Source organism: Typopeltis vanoorti, chromosome 22, assembly GCF_054136105.1.
Source record: "Typopeltis vanoorti isolate ZY-2024b chromosome 22, IOZ_Tvanoo_1.0, whole genome shotgun sequence".
Classification (NCBI taxonomy): domain Eukaryota; kingdom Metazoa; phylum Arthropoda; class Arachnida; order Uropygi; family Thelyphonidae; genus Typopeltis; species Typopeltis vanoorti.
In genome coordinates, this window is record NC_143570.1 from 17,774,266 (window position 1) to 17,797,712 (window position 23,447).

General features: G+C 36.7%; 1 protein-coding gene across 6 annotated transcripts in view; it reads left to right on the forward strand.

The window, feature by feature from the left end:
- LOC150094189 (protein still life, isoform SIF type 1-like) overlaps positions 1–23,447 on the forward strand; it is an 881,056-nt gene that overhangs the window by 416,625 nt on the left and 440,984 nt on the right. For all 6 annotated transcript variants that reach the window (XM_090412285.1, XM_090412284.1, XM_090412288.1 and 3 more), the window contains exon 12: positions 22,257–22,441. In XM_090412285.1, coding sequence (XP_090268411.1) covers positions 22,257–22,441 — 185 coding nt within the window. The remainder of the gene's footprint in view (positions 1–22,256; positions 22,442–23,447) is intronic.

Below are 23,447 nucleotides of genomic sequence, written 5' to 3' on the forward strand. Positions count from 1 at the left end.
ATTCTTTTCAATATGAAATTCAATTTTATCCTGCTCAAGACTGAATAGTGATCACTTCCAATTTCAAATCCTCTGTACACTCTGGTGTCCTGCACCAGGGAGAAAACACCACTATCAACAATAACATAGTCAATGAGACTTTTCTTATTCTTTGCCTCTTCTCTCCATGTGAATTTGTGCACATTTTTATGTTGGAACATGGCGTTAATAATAACCAGTCCATGTCCTGAGCAGAAATCGAACAGGTATTTGCCATTATTATTAGTTTTGCTCTTTTCTCCAAATTTTCCAAAAATATTTTTGTATATATGACAATCATTTCCTACTCTGCTATTTAGATCCCCAACAAGGACCAACTTTTCCTTTTTCATTCTGTCAGTTGCTTTTTCTAAAGCATCAGAAAATTCATCCACTTCTACCTTAGTAGAACTTTCTATGGGACCATAGACACAAATAAGTCTCATTGTCCAATTCCCCTTTCTGATATTTGCCCACATCACTCTACTTTAGACTGCCTGTCATTCAAGATGATTAGCTCGTATTTTGTTTTGAATACTATGGCTACTCCTTCTTTTCTTTGATTGTCATTTCCTGAGTATAACATTTTGTATTTATTGCTCAGAAAGATCTCACCAGTTTTTGTCTTTTTCTGTTTCAGTCACCCCTATTATGTCAATCTGGTACTTATCTAATTCTTCACTTAGCTCCATTTCTTTGCCATTCAGGCTTCTTCTTATGTTGATAGTACCGATCTTTAACTCTGGTGATATTGAGTTGGGGTGTGCTTTCAGATTTGTTCCAGTAGCTGACTTTTCGCTGTTCGCCCTGGTTCCCTGGCGAAAACAACGGGGGCCTTGTTTAACCGGGCGACACCCCAGCCGCCATGAAATTTTGTCATGTTGTACCATCATTTTCTATATTGGTTTAAGCCAATAAGAATACAATTTGGTCAGCTAAATCCCAAATTGCCAGCCCATCCTCGTTCATTCAGTATCTAGGTAGATATCCAACAGGGTGCACCATGAGAAGGTGAGGATTGGACATTAGGTCAGAAGCCCTGGTCGGTTCTCCGCATTCCTTTAAAGGCTATGTGAAGGTCTCCTCTCAGTTATGCAGCGTTGATCCTTAAGCACCCGCAAAAAATATTTTAAAGTCTTTTATATTCTTTATTTGCTTAAGAATTGACTTTCTGGTTAATGGGATACAAAGCTATTTCATAGCACTTATATTAATTAAATTTCAGTGGCCATAGGTGGACTTTATTTTATTAATATTCAGATTGTATTAAATATTCATACAGTTGTACATTTGTGAATATCAGACAAGAAACAAAATTCTCAATAAAAGAGAGGCAGTATAATAAAAATGAATCATTATTTTATGCAAGTAAACAGTATTTCCAAACTAATTGATAGGTCATGAAAATTGAAACCTTTGAAAAGTCAAGAACTCTGTTAAGTAGCCCATATATTGCCTTTTATTAGTGTGCTTTGTAATGGACTCTTCAAATGAATAAAAAAAAAAAGAAAAGATGTTAATAGAATACCTGAGTAAAGGGAGGATAACTGAATATGAGAATAATATTGTTGGCATTTAGTGTTTTGGGCTTTGTTCTTTGGAGGGTGTGCAAGTAGATAAATTCTTAGCTAATTACTGGTCGAATTTTAATGTGTTTTTGTGTGCGATGGGCTTTTATACATGTTTATATAAGCATGCTCTGTGAATTATGGTGGTATGATGGTAATTTTTCTAAATTAGTTTTTTTGGCAGTCCATGGGACTCTAAGAATTCTTTTGAGAATTCACATCTCAAGGGCTTTAGTTTATTTTCACAATATTTTGATATTATCCAGGTTTCTGTTCCATATAGCGGTGTTGACCATACATAGCATTTGGACAGCCTAATTCTTGTTTTTGTGTGAATTTCCCTTGAGGTCAGAATGTTTTTCATGCTAATGAAGGTTGATCTAGCAATTTCTATTCTTCTTAATATTTCCTTATCACACCTTCCATTCTCTATAATTAGTTGACCCAAATATATATAACTCTCTACTTGATCTAAGGTATTTCCTCTGATCTTAATATTTATATCGGGTATTTTTCCTTTTTCTCTTGTTAGCAGCATGATTTTGGTTTTTATGAAGTTGAAATTAAGTCCATAGTTTTCACTTAGTTTCAGCATCTTTTTTTTTTATTATTATTATTATTATTATTATTATTCCTGACACCTCCAAGGAGTCCGAAGACTCATCGCGGGAGGACACCTACAACTGTCGCAATTGATACAACTTTCTCAACCACTACACTGAACATCTACTACGAATCATCTCCATCAACGCCATCTACCGCCCACCTCCACCACCAGTACAACTAGTATTTTTTGTTTGTAAATTGCGTGTGTTCTGAAGGGCCGATTTGTCTGTATGCGGGATGAAAAACCTGAGTTTCTGGGAGAAAAAAACCTGCTACCTGCTATCTCTTCTAGTAGGTTTTGAAGATCTTTTTTATTTTCAGCTAGCAGTACTGTATCATCTGCATATCTTAAGTTGTTTATATTTCTTCCTCCCATGCTGACTCCTTAAACTTTTTCTGGCTGAGTAGATAATGACCATTATTAGATGCATGTATTCATAAGCATAAATAATAATAATCTTGTGTTGAATTTTTTCTTGACAATTATTCATAAGACTATTACACTTTTTTTATAATCTTTGTCAAGTAGCTTTATTTTATCCTCCTACATGTTTTGCCAATCCTTTTCTATTGGCATCCTCAGGGAATACAAACTAGTAAGCTAAAATGAAGGTTACAGACTAGGTTATAACTGATAATTCTAATTCATACAAAAAATTGGTATTGTGCGTGTCTCGTTAACGTGATTTATTCGTTATGGTTCATTACATAATTGTTATGAAAGTTCATTTCTTTGATGTTTAATGATCTGATAAAAGTTTTCCAAATTTCTGGTAAAATTAGACCTTGATTCTTGTTTAGGTTTTCAGTTTTACGGGCGACTGTAGCTGCTTCTTTAAAGCAGTGATCTTAAATTTTTAAGATCACCGAAAGATCCTCACCCATTCTACAAGTACTCTGGAGTATATAATATACCTTGCTCATGTGGTATTAGTTATGTAGGTCAGACCTCTAGAAGCTTTGAAACGAGAAAGAAAGAACACATAGGATATGTCAGAAATAGCAGACAAGACATTTCAGGCCTTCCATGCCACTTTGCCTCTACTAACCATCATATTGAGTGGGATAAGAGCCTTATGCCATACATAGAAGATAACTACCATTCAAGAACCTTTAAAGAAGCAGCTACAGTCGCCCATAAAACTGAAAACCTAAACAAGAATCAAGGTCTAATTTTACCAGAAATTTGGAAAACTTTTATCAGATCATTAAACATCAAAGAAATGAACTTTCATAACAATTACGTAAGGAACCATAACGAATAAATCATGTTAACGAGACACGCACATTGTCACGCACAATACCAATTTTTTGTATGAATTAGAATTATCAGTTATAACCTAGTCTGTAACCTTCATTTTAGCTTACTAGTTTGTATTCCCTGAGGATGCCAATAGAAAAGGATTGGCGAAACATGTAGGAGGATAAAATAAAGCTACTTGACAAAGATTATAAAAAAAGTGTAATAGTCTTAATAATAATCTTATTGTAAATATTTTGACCTGAAATTAACAGGCCATCATCAGCATAATCATAATTATGCTAATGCACTGATGATTCACATATTCACAAGAATATTCTTTATTCTTGTGAAAACACGTGTCTAATAATCACTACTATGTTATACGTGCCATTGAAAATTCATTTAATTGTCCTTCACAGGGTAGAAATGACCAAGAAGACTGGCCATTTCTTCCAAGAAGACCACAGTAAGCTGTAAACAAAGATTTACTTTTTGAAACAATGTAGCTACTCCAAGATAATTCCTACCTTCATTAAATTTAAAGAAACCATCAAATCACCAGGTGCACATCATATTTGTATCAAAATGCTAGCCATGCAGTCAGCTAATGAGTCACCAAATGGGATCTTGCTCTTAACATTAGCAACATCTGTGATCTTCAAGAGAAAATATTCTCAATATAGTTTTAGGTACTTCTATACAGTTTCTCCGATGTCACAATTAAAAATAGATGCATCCTCGACTACAAATTTAATACACTTGCTCAAAAAACAGCAAAAAACCAGTCAGGGTCAGCATGAACAGATGAGTGGTCAATATATATGGATATTCCCTCACTCCTGCAGAAACTTCAATTCTTGCCAAAGGACATTATTTTGCTATGCACAGTTGTCACACAGGTATTTCTGTATATCGCAGTCCACATGTTGCTTGATCAAGGCTGTATACAACTGAACCATAACTACTACTGCTATATGTCAGTGACCTTGGCTTGTTGTTATAATCTGTTGTGATATCCTCACAGTTTTCACGTGTTCCATAAACTTCAAGTTCTTGTCCACTGGCATTCCCAGATCCTTACCTTCTCCATTCCTGCATGATATCTCTACATACATATTTTTTGCTTTCCCATTGAAAACCTTAACACTTTGCAACATTGAACTGGTAACTTCATGCATGCAATCTATTCCAATCCTCCTGCAAAACCACAGCATCAGCTTTACTCTTCATAGTTATTTACAATTTTGCAATACTTTCAAACAACTGCATATCCCACTTAAACCCCATAATTAAACAGCCTTCTCCCAAAACATATCTTGAACATCACTAGCGACTTTCCTCTTCTTGGATGTCTTCCTACCACTCATACATAACTTGCTGGTACTTATTTCACAGTCAGTTGCCTACCAACTCACTAATCTGTTATTTCATCACATCTATTTCACTTTAATTACCAGCTTGTTATGTGGTAATCTATGAAAGGCCTTTGCAAAATCTCTGGCTATCTATATCATGCCAGGTGGCCAAGTTGTTGCAAGTGCATTCCTCCCTTTTCCCACCTTTTTATACATTTGTCTGTAAAGAATTTGTATTTTTATATAGTTATTTTCTCCTTTCTGAGAGCCATCCACTCATATCAGTTATGTGCATGTATGTATAATGGTAAGTGATACATGACAGTTGCATCTCCCTGCTATATTAGCTCCAAGCTATCTTCAACATTGACACCATAATTCTTTTCTCTTGCTGTACACCTTACTGACTCTCACCAGCAACAGATTATCTGCCATAGCAACTGCACATTCACCTACTGCCATCAAATTAGCTAAACAAAGATTCCCACCACATCACTTTGCACCCAGAAAGAAAAGCAGTGTCCACAGAAGCTATAGATACAGAAAAACAGTTCAGTCAATTTTAAATCTTAAACTAATGTTGTAGCTAATGAAATATCCTATCTTCCTCAAAAACACTGCTCTCTCTTTCTCTCTCTCTCTCTCTCTCTCTCTCTCTCACACACCCACCCACACCCACACACATGGAGCATCAGCTAATTGTAGACTAATTAATGCCTCAGTAACTACCACTGCTACCAACATCATTTTCCAAGAAAATGAATTGTTATTTTTGCCACCAAAGACAACGCTCCTCTTGAAAAGATCTGATGGTGATCACCAGAATTGGGCCTACAAAAAAAAAATCACTGATGCCTCCTGCATGGCTGGTACTGTTCAGGTGTATTTCAACCACACCTCATAGGCACAAACAGTACTACAAAAGGGCGTTGATATCAGTGCCTATCACACTGAATCAGCCACAATAGCATTGGTACCTACTAAAGTAGCAGTATCAAACGTTTCCCCCTGAAATTCTTCCACATGAACTTATCAGATCCATATTATCAAGATACGGTATTGCACATTGATGGTAGCACAAAAAAAAGCCTGAATTTACCCATATCAAAAGCTCTGAAGACAGACACTAATGCACTTTCCAATCAGCAGTGCACTACACAGCCTTCCAGAGTTAATCAACACTAATCTAAATGGAATCACCTACATTTTTGCTTACCTCTCTCATCACAGTGCTTCTTCTTTCAAGAAGGTCACATTAGGAAACACTGTTCGTATATTTCCAGTGACTCATCAGTAGATATCCCAACCCAAAAGAACAGGATGAAAATCAAAGTGCACAAAAAAAATCAACTAGTAATTCTTTTCCCACCATGAATTTCAGAGCCAAGAAAATTCCAAACTGGACAAACCAAGAATCACTTTGCTCTTGAATGCCTACCAAGCTATAAAGCTCTGATAATGAAGTATCACAGCTTACAACACTTAACAAAGATCAAGCAAACAGTGACTGTTCCAAAAGAGATGATCAAGAAGAGTAAATCAGAAGTACTCCCTTGATGCACCAACCAGAATTATTGGCCCATCTTCCTACAAATTCAAAACCTCCTAGAGAAGAAAACACTGAGAATCTGACGATACATCATCTGGGTCCTTTAGCCATGAAGCAAAAAATACACTACAAGAATCTCAGTACACGTATCTCAACTTCAGGACTTACACTCCAAATTGAAAGGCAAAATGAGCGGAGGTGAGGTTAACAAGTGTAAGCATATCCACTACCTAATTAATGGGTTACAAATGCAACACCAAGACAATATTAGATACCAATTTATAATCAACCTTTTTGTAAACATAATGTTGTTGAGTATTTTTTTCCCTCAGTGCAAGAGGATGTACTTCTGTCTTAGGCGATAGAATAGTCCTTGACCAGGTACAGAAATATCATATAGATTCAATACTTCTGCAAGAAACAAATATCAGCTCATCATCCAATTTATCTACAAAATAGGCAGCATGTCCTTATGATCTTCATCACTCTGTAATCTAAAAGCATCATGGAGCAGGGATTAGTTTAGGCATCCATCATCAATCTTTCTACAAACTAAAGTGATTGCAGATGTACCAGAACATGCCTCGTATGTTCACATAAAAGTACCAATCATATTACCATGCATGTGTTCAATATCTGCATATCACAACAGGATGCTGTGTCATTAGAAATTTTGGACTTTTTGCAAAACCATCTTTCCAGTATTGACCAAGAACACATCATAATGCTGGTGACTTTAACTGCACTCTTGACCAAGAAAAAGACTGCAATGTGCTGAACATTGTATTTCATTAATAAAACTTCAAGCACTGGTAAATGGAAATGTAACTTATTGATGTCTTTTGGCATTAACACCCAGATAAGAGGTCCTACATGTGGGGAGTCAGTAATCACAGCAGCCATTAGGCCTCTTTATCAAGCATGATTGGAATAACTAGAAGAATAGTTAGAAACATCTTACACATCCTTTCCCACATCTTGGATCATTGCTTCATCAAGCTGCAACTTTCATTATCTTCAAAAGCATTCAAAGGAAGTGCCTATTTGATCTTCAACAGTACCCTCCTGCAAGATTTGGATTATGTATTATAAACATTCAGGCTTTGATATCTACCCTCAGTCACTTGAAAGCAAATACAGAACTAATGAAAACATGGTGGCCCCTCCTAAAATCCCCAATAAAATCGAAAGTATATCTCTTACAAGAAAAAAGCATTAGAATGCTATATCAATCACGAATTAACAGATTACCTAAAAGAAGCCCAAATCAGTGAAGATACAGAAGAAAAATGGAAAACTTTAATAAAGATAGTCTATAAAGCATCCTCTGAAATACTTGGAAAGAAAAAAAAATATTAAAAAGAAAAACATTAAAAATCTGGAACACAGATATAGAAAATGCAATAAAAGAAAAACAAATGGCATACAAATCACTCCTTCAAAAACATACAAAGAAAACAGAAGAAATATACAAAAACAAAAGAAATATAGCTAAAACCATAGTACAGAACACTCACCATTCTTGGTACAGATTTATTAATAAAATAGAAGAAGACATACATTTTAGAAATTATGGACTTTACAACAGTGTTATCAATAACTCTTTGAATGTCCCGACGTTTCGATCTTCATATTAAGATCATCATCTGGAGCATATACAAATATACGGGACAAACTAGGTTACATCACATACAGTAAGCTAAAAACACAATGAATTAATCACAAGTTATTCTACTGGCATGACCTCTAAAAATCCCAAACATATGGAAGGCATATATTCGACCCACGGAACCTTCCTCTCTAAGAGCAACTATAAACAGGACTGTAGAAAATCCAGGATCCTAAATCAAAAATAACAATTGTAATGCTAGAAATATGACATCATTGTTACTGAAAGAAAACTATCTGTAAGAAAGAATGTTTATTCATGTTATCATAAATTGAATTTAGCTTGATGTAGTTTATAAATAATTAATTTTTTTTTTTTTTTCACTAGAGGTCATGCGACTAGAATAACTTGTGAGCAATTCATTGTTTCTTTAGCTTACTGTATGTAATGTAACCTAGCTTGTCCTATATATTTGTATATGCTCCAGATGATGATGATCTTAATATGAAGATCGAAACGTCGGGATATTAAAAGAGTTATTTATAACATGGTTATAAAGTCCATAATTTCTAAAATGAATGCTGATCACCATGTAACACCAAAAGAAAGGAGAAGAAGACATACATGAAAGACAAGACTTAGCCTACAAAATATTAAGGAAAATAAACAACGAAGAAAGAGATGCAGCACAAATCAACATAATACATGAGAAACAATGGATAGAACATTATAAGATTTTATGATATGACCCAAATTTATTAACAGAAAATAATAATGAAGAAATCAACACTGATATGGAACCAATAAAATTGGAAGAACTAAAAAAAGAAATAAAAGTATCAAAAAAATAGAAAATCAACCATATTAGATGGCATAAATACAGAACTTTGGAAATATGGCAGAGAATATTTGCATCACAGATTCTTAAAATTAATAAATAACTGTTGGAGGAAATGTGAGTTTTCATTAGATTGGTTAAAAGCTAAGTTTATATCTAATTAAGAAAACAGACAGAGATGATTGTGGAAATTACAGAGGAATTAGTTTATAAAATACAGTCTAGAAATTTACAGTACAATCCTGAATAAAAGACTTAAGAAATATTGCAAGCACTCTACTCTCAGAAGAACAAATTGGTTTCAGACATGGAAGGTTATGCAAAAACAATATTTATGTGCTAAAACAAATTATTGTAAAAAAGACAAGAATTTAATTTAGAGACTCATATGGCATTTATAGATTATTATGAGAAAGCTTTTGATAAAAAGCAGGTGTCCATGAAGTTATTCATTTATTGCAAGCAAGAGGGGCTTCATTAAGTGATATTCAACATGAACTGGTTGCTGTGTATAGCAAAAAGACAATGTCAAAGAAGCAGGTGTGTTATTGATTCAATGAACTTAAAGCGGACCGTGATGACATTGAAGGTCGACATTGGATGGACAGGCCTTCGTTGAGCAAGACAGAAGACAACATTTTGCACATTAAGGGCTTTGTTTTTGAAGAATGGTGAGTGAAACTGTGTGAAATTGTACTAGTGGTGAGCTTGAGTGAGTCCACTGTTTACAAAATTGTTCATGATGTCCTTGGCTTTTGAAAGATGTGCTCCTGCTGGGTGCTCTAACAATTGTCAGAGGAGCACGAGGCAATGTATCTGGAGAATCTGTTGTGATACACCGACAAAGGTGAGGATTTTCTCACTCTCTTAGTTACAGGAAATGAAATGTGGGTTCATCACATTTGCATGTGCAAAAATTAAGTTCCACAATGCATCATCTACATATGAGGATGTCTGATAAGTTCTCAGCCTTGACCATAGATGGCATCACTATTGGCAAGATATTTTTTTTTCTACGTTGGTACATCTATCATAAGCATCTATGTGAAATTGCAAGTCATTCTATCAAGTAGTTTCTTTTATACAGCTGTCTGAAGCAAAAGTGTTGTCTGTATCCCTTGAAATGGATAAAATTGAGTATCATGCAGTTATAAAATTCTTTGTAAAAGAATTTAACACCAAAAGAACCAAAACTCATTCGAAGTTCATAAAAGTTTATGGGCACTCTTCTCCTTCGTTTTCGACAATTAAGACATGGGCTGCCAAGATTAAATGTGGCCTTGAAGATGATCTACGTGAAGGATGTCCAAAAAGTGTAACAACACCAGAAATCATTGATCAAGTGCACGATATGGTATTGGGTGACCGACGAGTCAAAGTGTGTGAAATTGCTGAAACTATAGGCATTTCAAAAGAACATGTAGGATATATTTTGCATGGATTACAAATGAAAAAGCTTTGCACAAGATAGGTGCTATGCTTGCTCACAGCAGATCAAAAACACACTCATGAAAATCTCTGAACTGTGCTTGGAGCGTTTTAACAAGAATAAAACTGATTTTGTGTGCATCGATTTATTACTATGGATGAGACTTGGATTCACCATTATACACTAGAATCCAAAGAGCGGTCAAAACAGTGGACAGAAGCCTGTTGTCCAAAGAAGACAAAGTCAGTTCTATCAGCAGGAAAGGTCATGGCATCGGTTTTTTGGATGCTATTTTGTTTATTAATAAACTTGAAAAGGGTAAAACAATAACTGGGGAATATTATCCCAATCTTTTAATCAGACTAGACAAAAAATTTGTGAGAAAAGACCCAGTTTGCAAAAGAAAAAAATCATCTTTTATCAGGACAATGCACACAGTAACACACACACACACACATATTAGCCGACCTGGTTGGCCAAGTGGTTAACACATCCACTCTCCAGCCAGATGGATGCGGGTTCAAATCTCACCATGGACGTGGATCTTTGTGATTGTGAAAATACTAGTGGTCGTGGTGGTCAGTAGATAGCATTGGTGTAGATGATGAGGTTCGCTGTAGTTGGTGAATTGAGTGGTAGAGGCAGAGGGCTGTAGAGTAGGTGGCCTCCCTCGATGAGTCTTTGGACTCCCTGAAGGTGTCACATAATAATAATAATAACCACAAGAAAAAAAATATTAGTAGCAGAGTTATGAAGGTAATCTATGTTCTTATATTCTTATATCCTTATATGTTCTTTCTTGTTGTTATAACAGTTGCTTTAATATTACTTTTGTTCTAGGTGCTTATCAGAACTTTCTGCACTCCCCCTTCCCCCTTGTATGTATGTATGAATCTGCAATCAAACTATCAATCAACCTGTTGCTTTTACTTAATTTTTTTTTTGGCTCCCACCCCTGGAACATTTATTTATGAACCTATGGTACATTTGTATTGTGGATGAATTAATGATTTTTCCCCCATTTTTAGTGATTTTATATATATTTATTTATTTTCTACCATGTGCAGAAACCCTACACTAGAGACAAACACCTGCAGTAAGGGGGTGGTAGTGGTCTCACACCAGGCGATGAAATCCATCTCCCACCTAAAGACATTCACAAACATCCATGCCCATGTTGAGGTTTAAACCCACAGCCTGTTGATTGGAGAGCAGATATGCTAACCAGGCTGGCAGATGCTCTCTAAAGTAATGAAGAAGGCACTCGGTACTTAAATTCTTGTTAACCCGGAAAACTGTCCCTAATCAGTGACCACTAGTATGGAATCCACTATTCAAAAATCCACCACAGATCTTGCCTATCACCTGCCTCTACCTATGCTATGGAAAGGTTTGGAGAAATTTGTGTGTGGCACTTGACATTTCCAAGAAATATGGTAAGGGTTTGACATAGAGTCTCAGCAAATTGCTATGTTATGGTATCCTTTGTGATTGGGTCACCAGTTTCCCTTGACTTATTTTTCACGGTATTAACAACACCACAAACACTTTTAACAACAAAGATGTTTTATTAACGCTTATATTTCACTGATTTTCAACTCAGCATCATCAGAGCACAACACACATGTAAACGTAACAGTGAGTGAATGAAACAACATAATTGCAAAAGTCAAAAGGTCTAAAGTCCTATTTTTGGCGCCCTCTAACGGAAAAAAAAAAAAAAAAAAAAAAACCAGTTATCCAGGAGTTTTTCTTAGGATAACCATCTATAGTAGTAGCGAATGTATCTTTCATGTTCTTCCAGGCGGATGTTCACTGATCTTCCTGTTTGCTCATAATAGGCCAAATCACAGTCACATGGAACTTCATACACTCCTGGGTGTGCTAAAGGGTGAAGTTTATCCTTAGGCGAGCAGATCAGAGTTGCCAGCTTGACATGAGCTTTGAAAGTGGTGCGAAGGCCATGTTTCAACAATACTTTGGCTATCTTTTCCGATGTACCTCTGGTATAGGGAATAAAAATGGTCATGTTGTATCAGTCAATGGGCAAACAGGAAGATCAGTGAACATCCGCCTGGAAGAACATGAAAAAGATACATTCGCTAGTATTACTATGGCAAGTCAGGACTGGCAGACCACGCTTTGGACACTCTTTCACACAGGATTAGATGGAGGAAAACGAATGTGCTATTTAGGAGTCGTTATAGATCTGAAAGATTATTTTTTGAGTCAGCAATGGCTTTGAAGAATTCTCCCAACCTTAACAAATATGGTTGCATTAATTTGCCAAAAATTTGGGAGACGGTTATCCTAAGAAAAACTCCTGGATAACTGCTGTTTTTTTTTTTTTTTTTTTTTCCCCCCGTTAGAGGGTGCCAAAAATAGGACTTTAGATCTTTTGTCTTTTGCAATTATATTGTTTCACTCACTCACTGTCGCGTTTACATGTGTGTTGTGCTCTGATGATGCTGAGTTGAAAATCAGCGAAATATAAGCGTTAATAAAACATCTTTGTTGTTAAAAGTGTTTGTGGTGTTGTTAATACCATGAAAAATAAGTCATGAATAACCATCAACACCTAAGCTTATCTGTTAGTTTCCCTTGAATTGCTTGCTTTGTATGTAAGGTGGATGATGATCTGTCTTAAGATTTCTCTACTAATACAAGTGTTTTTTGATGTTCTGTTATATCAGATGTTAATATAACATTTCAGCTTTCTCATTTATATGAATAATGTTACTCACTGACCTCAAGGAGGGTGACTTGGTTGGTAAGGATAGCAAAATTGCAATATGAACAGCAGTTAGCTAATGAAGCCAAAAAAAAAAATTATGGTAGAATGACATTGATTGGAGAAAATGGCATAAGGATAACTGCTATGGAGGATATAGTTGAGATATTTAAAGAGCAATTCATAAAGGTCTTTCATCCTTATGAATGTGATATCATGGAAAGTTTGGGAGCAGTGGATGAGGAGAGACTGACCATGAGTGTGAAAGAGGTATATGTGGAATGGAGTATGCTAAATGTTACTAAAGCTCTGGGTCTTGATCACCACATATTTTAAAGGAATTTGTCAGGGAGTTGACACCTGCCTTGGCATATTTGATTAATACGAGTCTTATATATTGGGCCAAGTTCCAAAGGAGTGAAAGGAAGGTAGGACTGTACTGCTTCAAAAGGGTGGAGTGTGTGTGTGGGGGGGGGGAACTGGCAGAACTCAAGCATCAAACTAGGCCAATCCATGTGTCAGGTGTATGGTTAAAGTGTTGGAGAGAGGTTAGTGAGAGTCAATATCCAGAATTGGGTTGATAACAGTGGCATTATCTTCGATGGACAGAAGGATTACTAAAAGAGGTCATGTTTTAGTAATATACTTACTTGTTACAATAAGATGACATCTGCATTGATCAAGGAATATACATAAACAGTGATATACTTAGATTTTACCAAGGCTTTTGATAGATTACCACATGAGAAGTTGATAGTCAAACTATAGAGAATGGGATTGGATATTGGCTATCTGATAGATATCAGCAAGTTATGTATGGGGGGGAGCAATAATTCAGAAGAGGAAAGTCACTAGTGATATGTCTTGGGGATCTGTTTTAGGGCCATTGCTGCTTAATCTGTATGTAAATGATATTGCATTAGATTTGAATGGGCATGTTCACTTGTTTGCAGATGATGCAAAGTTGGGAAGAACTATGAGGAGTAGAGCAGATGTGTACTTACAAGAAGACTTGAATAGAACTGAGTGTGAATGGGCATGGAAGTGGTTATTCCAGTTCAGTGATGCAAAATGTAAGGTTTTAAAATTTGGAAAACAAAGATGGAATATAGAGTTTATGCTTGGTGGAGATATATTGTTGTAGGTGGAGGAAATAAGAGATCTTGGGGTGATGGTGGATAAGGATCTAAAATTTAGAGGACACATTGCCAAAATTGTGAGGAGAACACAAGGAATTATGGCAATGATGCAGAGAACACTGATTTCAAAAGTAGAGAGATTCTGCCTCCATTTTATAAGGCCTTGATTAGGCCACATGTAGACTCTGTACACAGATTTAGTCACTTGGTTTTTAAAAGGATGAAGAGATGTTAGAAAGGGTTCAGAAGCGATTGGCTAAGGTAGTTTCTGGAATGTGGAGTGTAAAGAGAAAGGTCGAGACGATACAGTTTACAGCCTTGTGGATAGGAGGAAGAGGGGCGATGTAAAGACATACAAGTTGGTAAAAGATTGTTGTAGGATTAAACTTGAAGAGGTTTTCTTAAAATTCGGAGAAAAGCAGAGATCATCCCTGGAAGCTGTATAAGGAGGGTGTGAGCAGGAGAGCGAGAAGTCGATTTTTTGCATGGAGAGTTGTGAAAATGATTGGAATGCATTGCTTGAGAGTGTGATGTCTGAGAAAATTTGAATCTATTTAAGGCATCGTATGACTCATGGGACCTCCCATGATGAGTCTTTGACTCAGTGGATGGTCTTGGGATGATAATGGTAATAAATCCTATCCATAGTTTTGCAGCTGATATTGTGCTCCATTTCTCAGACTTGCATGATACATCTTTCAGCGTTCAAATATTTTGAACATCTTAATTTTTTTTTTTTTTAAACTGCAGGACTTCTACAGCCAGTGTCCCTAAACATTGATATCCATGCCATCCTGAAATGGAGCGATTACAACCTAGTCACATATATTGTGCATTACTACTATAACATCTTGAGTCTCCAAACTTCTCATTCTTTTCTGACATTATTCTTGTCACATTAATATTTACCTATTCTGCTATTAACTGTACAAATCCCAAATCTGATCAACCTTAGAATAGTGCTGTAATATTTGAGGTGGTACTTCAAAATCCTCACTAAAAAGTCTTCATGCTGTCCAAAAGAGGGTATTTCAGCTTTCATGGTTGCTGTTCACCAGAACTGAAATCCATCCATCCTTTACATTTCCTTTAAATCTACATAACACCAACAATGCTTGTTTGAAATCCATTGACATTCAGCTTCTAACTCATTGAACAATGCTACTGTTATTCATCTTTCATTCCTTCTACCTCTTTTCTCCAGAACAGCCTCTTACCACTGAATTATTCTTGAAAGAATACAACTCCAGCTCTTTAAAAAAGCATCAACAGATTCCTTAACTCTCTTTCTGTGCCCACAGATGGCATTAGTTTACCATAGGTTATGCAACCTTTTGTGTATGGAAGTGATAAATACACACACATATGTGTGTGTGTGTGTGTGTGTGTGTGTGTGTGTGTGTGTGTGTGTGTGTTTGTTTTAAAATCCTATTTAAATATCCTGATCCTGCTGAAATATGCTATACTTCTTGACTTTTAGCATCTTCTTCTGTCACCCACATTTAACTAATACATTTGTATTATAGCATTTGTATATAGAAAAACCAATGCAGTATCAGTATTCTTAGAGCTATTATTACTTTCTCCAGACTCCACTCAGCTCAACAATACACTACACATCCATCTCCCAGGCAGTATCCCCCATACAAGATCAGCTCACTACTTTTTACCTTAACAATTTTAGTTTCCCCTTCCTTAACATCCTTACTTGCCTTTAGAACAACAACAACTCCTAATACAGGTCTCTGACATTGCACTTCAAGCATCTGCATAATCCAGATTCCTTCCTCCTTTTCTGTCTCTCTCTCTCTCTATGCATTCTTGCACTTATATCATTCATTATTGTTACCCCTCTCTCCAACTATGCATTATCGTATTTATGAAACACATTCACTTCCCTCTCACAATTTTGGACTGTATAATATCTAACATCAGTCTCAGATCTTTTGCTGAATCTCATGCTTTCTCTATATAGATGACTTTTAGGTGAAATAATGTATATCTACTATGAAAATGAGTAGTAGCAAATCATATTAACCTATGAGTAGTTTATTAAAAGTTATTTCTCTGTACATTGTAGATATTATCTTTGAAGTTAATCTTTGAAGATGTAAGTTGTGCAATGCCCCAACATACAAACAGAGATACTGTGTCACACAGTGTAAAAGCAGTTAGGTGATATTGAATGCAGTCCAGTTTTTTGTCTAGTCACTGTAATAACAGCAAAATAATCCTAAATCATATTATTATTATTATTATTATTATTACCCCAAGACCTCATGGAGTCAAAGACTCATCTGGGAGGTCCTTTTATCACACACACACATCTCATCATACCATGTCTTAAACAGACTCAAACTCCTTACAGACACCACACTCTCAGGCAAGGTATTCCAATCATTCACAACTCTGCACGAAAAAAACCTGCCTCTGACTTCCCTACTCGCACCCTCTTTATACAGTTTCCATGGATGACCTCTGGTTCTCCCACTATTCTCTGTAGAACTTCTCCAGCATTGATCCTATAACAACCCTTTACCAACTTGTAGGTCTCTGTCATATCTCCCCTCTTTTTCCTGTCCACCAGACTCTGCAGATTACATCTTCTCAATCTTTCCTCATACTCGACATTCCAGAGGTCAGAAACTACCTTAGTCAGTCACCTTTGGACCCTTTCCAACATCTCTTCATCCTTCTGAAAACCCAGTGACCAAATCTGGGCACAATAGTCCATGTGTGGCCTAATCAAAGTCTTATACAATGGAACAAGAATCTCCCTACTTCTACACATCAGTGTCCTCTGCATCATTCCCAGAAGCCTTTGTCTTGTCTTCACAATTTTGGCGATGTGTCCCCTAAATTTTAGATCCTTATTAACTATCACCCCCAGATCATCTATTTCCTCTAACTCCAACAATATATTCTCACCAAGCATAAATTCTGCATCCCATCTTTGTTTTCCAAATTTTAAAACCTTACATTTTGCAACATTGAACTCATATCCCCATTTCCATGCCCAATCACTCAATTTATTCAAGTCGTCTTGTAAGGCCACAACTTCACTACTCTTTATGGTTCGTCCCAACTTTGCATCATCTGCAAACAACTGAATATCTCTATCCAAATCTTCACCAATATCATTAATATAAAAGTTAAACAGTAATGGCCCTAAAACAGACCCCTGAGGCACTCCACCAGTGACTTTCCTTTTCCTGGATATTGCACCCCCATACACAACTTGTTGATACCTATGAGATAGCCAGTCTCCAATCCAATGCACTAATCTAATATCCAACCCCATCTGCTCTAGTTTGACTGTCAACTTATCATGAGGTACTCTATCAAACGTCTTTGCGAAATCCAAGTATATTACTGTATATCCTTCTCCTCTGTCCAAGGAAGCAGTTCACTTTATTGTAATAAGTAAGTAGATTACTAAAACATGATCTCACTTTAGCAAATCCATGCTGTCCATCAAAGATAATACTATTGTTGTCAACCCAACTATGGATCCTAGTTCTCGCAAGCTTCTCCAACAACTTGAGAGTATTAGAGCTCAAAAACAGAGGGTGAAAGAATTGATAGTTGTGGCGGGTACAAATGAATTGAAAGAAGATAAATTTTTTATGAGAGAGGACATGAAAGTATTGTTAACGGTAGCGAAAGAAAAGAGTGACAGAGTTAGAATGATGAGTTTGTTGCCACAGTATGACAGAGAGGAGTTTAGAAGGAGGGCCATAATCGCAAATGACATTATGGTCAGGTTATGCAGATGGTGTGGGGTGGAATGAGTTTCATGGGCGAAAGGATTTATACATGATGGATGGCCTGCATTTGAATGGATTTTGTGTGTGGAGACTGGAAAAAGTGTTGCTGAATGAAGTGAAAATGGATGTGCAGAACCAGGGAAACTAGAACTACCAAGGAAGGGGGGGGGGGTGGATATGCAGACATTACTGAGACAGTTGAGTGTAAGAATGTATATAATGTACCTGAGCGAGTACTAAGGACAAAAAATGGGAATGGGATATTTAGAATAATGCATCAAGATGGGGTGGGACAAAGGGATCACTGCATTTCGCATATACTAATGCCAGGAGTATTAGGAACAAGAAGGAAGAATTTTTGGCCTTGATTGCCTCTTCCTGGCCACAGGTTATTGTCATTAGTGAAACATGGCTGATGGAAGATGATATAATTAGTGCAATAGAATGTGTAAGTTATAGTGTGTTTAGGAGGGACAGAGAGAATAAAATGGGAGGGGGTGTTATTGATGATAGCTGATGAACTGCAGCCAAGGAGAATTGAAGTATTGCAGAATAGTGAAAGGAGCTCATTTGAGGCTATTTGGTGTGAGATTGATACTGGCAGAATAAAATATACAGTTGGGTGCTGCTATAGACCAGGTGATGGAATAGATGGTGGTTAAATGGATGAATAACACCATTAAGCTTGAGCTGCAAAAAAAGAAGCAACTGTGGAGGGAATTTAAAGAAAGAGGTGACCTGCAGGCACACGAACGGTATAAAGTGCAGGCCAGAAGGGTAACGAGTGTGGTAAAAAAAAAAAAAAGCAAAAGTGGATTATGAAAGGAAACTAGCTATGCAAGCTAAAGAGAATCCCAAACAGTTCTTTCAATATGCTGCAAGCAAGAAAAAAACTGTACACGGCAAAATGATTGTAAGGAATGACGATGGTAAGGAGGTCACTGAATCAGTCGATATAGTGGAGTTACTGAGTGAGCACTTTGCAAAATTATATCATCCAGGTGGTGACATTGAAAAAATTAAGGAACCATTAGTTTATATGGGAATTGGGATGAATGAAGTGGAGGTGAATAGTCTATTACAGAACCTTAATGTGAATACGTCTGTGCAATTGGATGGTATACCGGCATGGGTCTTGCGTGAAGCGGCTAAGGAATTATCAGTGCCCTTGACCATGTTGTTTAATCTGATTTCGGCTCTGGTTTAGTCCGGAAGGTGTGGAAAGAGGGGAAAATAGTTCCACTGCATTAAGGTGGATCCAAGGCTACGGTTGCAAATTATCGACTGATCAGCATATCAGTAGTCGTCATGGTCTTGGAGAAAGTAGTCAAGGGAAAAATACAGGAATGGATTGATGAAAATGAGATACTGTATGGGGGACAGCATGGCTTTGTGAAGGGTAGATCATGCCTCAGTAACTTGCTTAAGTTTTATAACAAGGTGACGGCTGAACTGGATAAGGGTAATGGGTTTACAGTGATACTGCTGGACCTAGCAAAGTTGTTTGACAGGATACCACATGGAATTCTAATCCGTAAACTACAACATATGCATATGGATATAGGGTTGGTGAGATGGATAGGTGGGTGGTTGATGGAGAGATATCAAAGAGTAGTTTATTCAGGAGTTGTCCAAAAGACGGCCTGTGACTAGTGGTGTGCTACAGGGTTCTGTTCTTGGACCACTGCTGTTTAATTTGTTCATTAACAATATAGGGAAGGATCTAAGAGGAACAGTTCATTTGTTCCCTGATGATTCAAAGTTGGGTAGGGCAATAGTGAATGCAGAAGATGTCAAAATCTTGCAGGACGACTTGGATAGATTGAAGTTCTGGGCTAAGGAGAATGAATGTCAATTTAATGTGACAAAATGTAAGGTTATTCATTTTGGGGTGAAAAGTTTAGCAGCAGTATACCACATTGGTGGAACTGTACTCCAGGAGATTGATGAGGCCAGGAACTTGGGAGTGTTGGTGGATAGGGAGATGAAGTTTAGGGGGCACATTGCAAAAGTAGCTAAATCAACTCATCAACTCACTTGGTTGTTGAAAAATACCTTGACGAGCAGAGACAAGCAAGTTATTGTACCTCTGTACTGAGCCTTGATAAGACCTCATCTCGACTACTGTGCCCAGATTTGGTCACCTAGGTTCCTTCTTGATGGGGAGGAGGTGGAGAGGATCCAGAGGCGAGTGATTAAGATGATAGTGGGTCTATGGAATGAACCATATGAGAACAGGTTGAAGATTTGTGGGTTGCAGAAATTAGTTGATATGTGGAAAAGGGGAGATATGATTGAGACATTCAAATTGCTAAAGGGTTTCTATAGGATTAATTCAGAGGATATTTTTGAGATCAGGACTGGTGGTGGAAGAACTAGGGGACACCTATGGAAGTTGGTCAAGAGTGTGGTTAGCAGGGGTGTTAGAGCTAGGTCTTTACTTTTAGAGTGGTAAATGTGTGGAATAAGCTGACAGAGTCTGTTGGGGTGCTATGACGGTGAGTGAGTTCAAGGCAAGGTATAATAGATACTGTGAGAATGTCATATAGTTGTGTGGACATGATGTTTAGGGCCTCCCTCGATGAGTCTAAGGTCTCCCTGGAGTCGCCCGTAATAAAAATAAAATAATAATAACTTAGCCACAACACCTGACACACAGATAGGCCTATAGTTTGATGCTTGAGTTCTATCACCTCCTTTACGAAGTGGCACAATCTTGCTTTCCTTCCACTCGTTAGGATCTTGACCAAGTGCAAGACTCTTATTAAAAAAATATGTCAAGGCACGTGTCAACTCCCTGGCATATTCCTTCAGAATATGTGGTGATATATTATCAAGTCCCACAGCCTTATTTAGTCATAATTAACAAAGTGGAGCATTTTAAAAATATCCTTCCAAAGAAGAAATAGAAACAATATCTTATTTCTGTTTTAGATTTATGTGGTTGATAGTATACTTGTTTCATAACCAGAAATTACTCATTAATAGATTTTAGTTTAGGGATTACATTCTTGCAGTATATGTTTGTGTGTGTGTGTGTGTGTGTGTGTGTGTGTGTAGAAAGTTTTTTACCTTGGGTATATATATATATATATAAATACACACATATATTGACAAAAGTATTTGGACTCCTTATGTGCATCTAAATTTTAAATCCTATTACATGCAAATATTCAGAGCGTGTGTGTGTGCATAAGTCTGGTAATAAAAGGTCAAGATGCTACATTTTGATATTCAGCTGATCTGATGATCTGACTGACTTCCAACATGGGATGGTAGTTGGGTGTTACATCAGTGGTCTTTCTGTATGTGACATTGCTTACTCATCTCAGTATACTGAAATCCACTGTTGCTTATGTCCATCATAGATGGATAGTTGATGGTGCTACTATAGTAGCAGGAAAATGCCCTGGGAGGCCTCCAACACTCACTGACCAAGATTGATTCCCACACTTTACACCAGTGGACTTTGTAGTCAACCTGGAAAATGCTGCAGGAACATCTGTAAGCACTAGAACTCTGTGGAGAAGAGAGTTGCATGCCTTAGGTTACCATGGCAGGGCTGCTGTGAACATGCCACACATCACCACCTTCAATTCCAAATGATGTTTGGACTGGTGTCTTTCATGTATGTGTTTTGAATCTGGAGATTATGTGGTGAACAGTTCCAGCAAGATTTCATTATTCCAATTGTCAAGTTTGGTGGAGGCTAGGTAATAGTATGGCGATATTTCATTTGGATGAGACTTGGTCCACTGGTGGATGCCCCAAATCATGACATCTGATGGCTTCTTGGTCATCCTGAACAACTTCATGCTTCTGATACTGTGGAAGTACTTTAGCAGTGACCCTTGCATGTTTCAGCATCACAGTGCTCCATACCAAACTGCACTGTGTCCAAAATTAGTTCCACAAAACAACATTAGAGTGTTGGACTGACCAGCTCAGAGTCCAGAACTCAACCCTATCAAACATCTTTGGGATGAATTTGAATGCCAAATTTGCTTTGAACCGCAGCTGTCATCATCAGCAGTGAGGGTAGCTTTGCACAAGGAATGAAAGAATGTTTCTTTTGCAACATATTAGAAATTGATTGAAAACATGTCCTGAAGGGTAGTTGCTACCATTCAGACCAAAGGTGGTCCCACTCGGTACTAGAAATGTAATTTAAAGCACATTTTTTGACCACAACTAGGTGTCCAAATACTTTTGTCAACATTGTGTGTGTGTGTGTGTGTGTGTGTGTGTGTGTGTGTGTGTGTGTGTGTGTGTGTGTGTGTGTGTGTGTGTGTAATCAAATATGAAAATTCTACTTGGAAGTCTGAGTAGTTTTTGTTTAAAAGCAAAATCAAAAATTTGTTTGATGTTTACTTATGAAATGTTTGCTATTGACTTATTTTCTAGAGCCTCCTGACAAATGTATCAAAGGTAACAAAGAGCATACTAAATAAACTAGGAGTTTTTACTATTTCTTCTTTTCATGCCTATATCTGTGCTCGTAGTCCATCTCTTTTGACAAATCTACTATCTGGGCGTGGTGTCACTAAAAGGAGAGCTCGTGGTATGCTGTCGAGATCTAACAGTGGAAAGTAAGATATTTTTCATAGTTATACTTAACAATTTGCATTACATATTTATTAAGAATTTTAACAGTTGTAATTTAAATTTATTACTAATTTCTTTAAGTTAATCGACTATCTGCATAGCAAAAATAATTATATGTAGTGAATCAGATCATAGACTGTTTGGTAATGTATACCTTAAGTCTCAAGAGCAGATGATTATGCATTTTATAATTTCACAAGGGTGAGGATTTCAACCTTCCTTGATTCTCTCACCACCTGATTGTGTTTCTTTAAGGAGTAGTCAGGGATTCCTTCAAAAAAAAAAAAATAAATAAATAAAAACTTTGAATAATTACTCTTTAAGAGAACATTTATTTATTTTTCTAACAGATCCAGTTATCTCATCTAGATAAGTAATGGAAGTTAATTTGGTTCAATTTTTTGCAAACCTTATGTTCACTGATGATCCATGCAAACATTGTGGCAGAATTTTCAACATGAAAATTTGCATCTGTTATGTTCTTTTATAAAGAATAGAAAAGGTTTATTTTTGTATGGTGTAAGTACTAATATGAATCATTTGTTCCTAGTGCATGCTGATATTAGTGATGATCAAAAAGCAGCAAGACATTTTGTATCTAAAAGTAAAACTGAGATAGACCAAACTGGTTAATAATTCATAAATAATAATTGGTAAATATTCTCATATCAGTGACCTCACAGGGCAGTGTTAATTTTTTGAAATGCTGAAATAAATGCTTGCACAAACAATAGAAGAAATAGTCATCCCTATAACCTCGTCTTATCTTATCTTTCATTTCGAGTTAGGCCCAGTGGCCTGCCACAGTCAAGTAACTTGGCTTCTAGAGACTTGAGACTGTTTATGATAGTGCAGTTAATACTATCTGCATTGTTTGATATGGCTGTAAATTGTATGTCTTCTGGCTTATTTTTTTATTTTTGGGAATGAAAAACCTAAATTTCTGAGAGGTAAAACTCTACCACTTTCATATGAGACCAGCTCCCATTC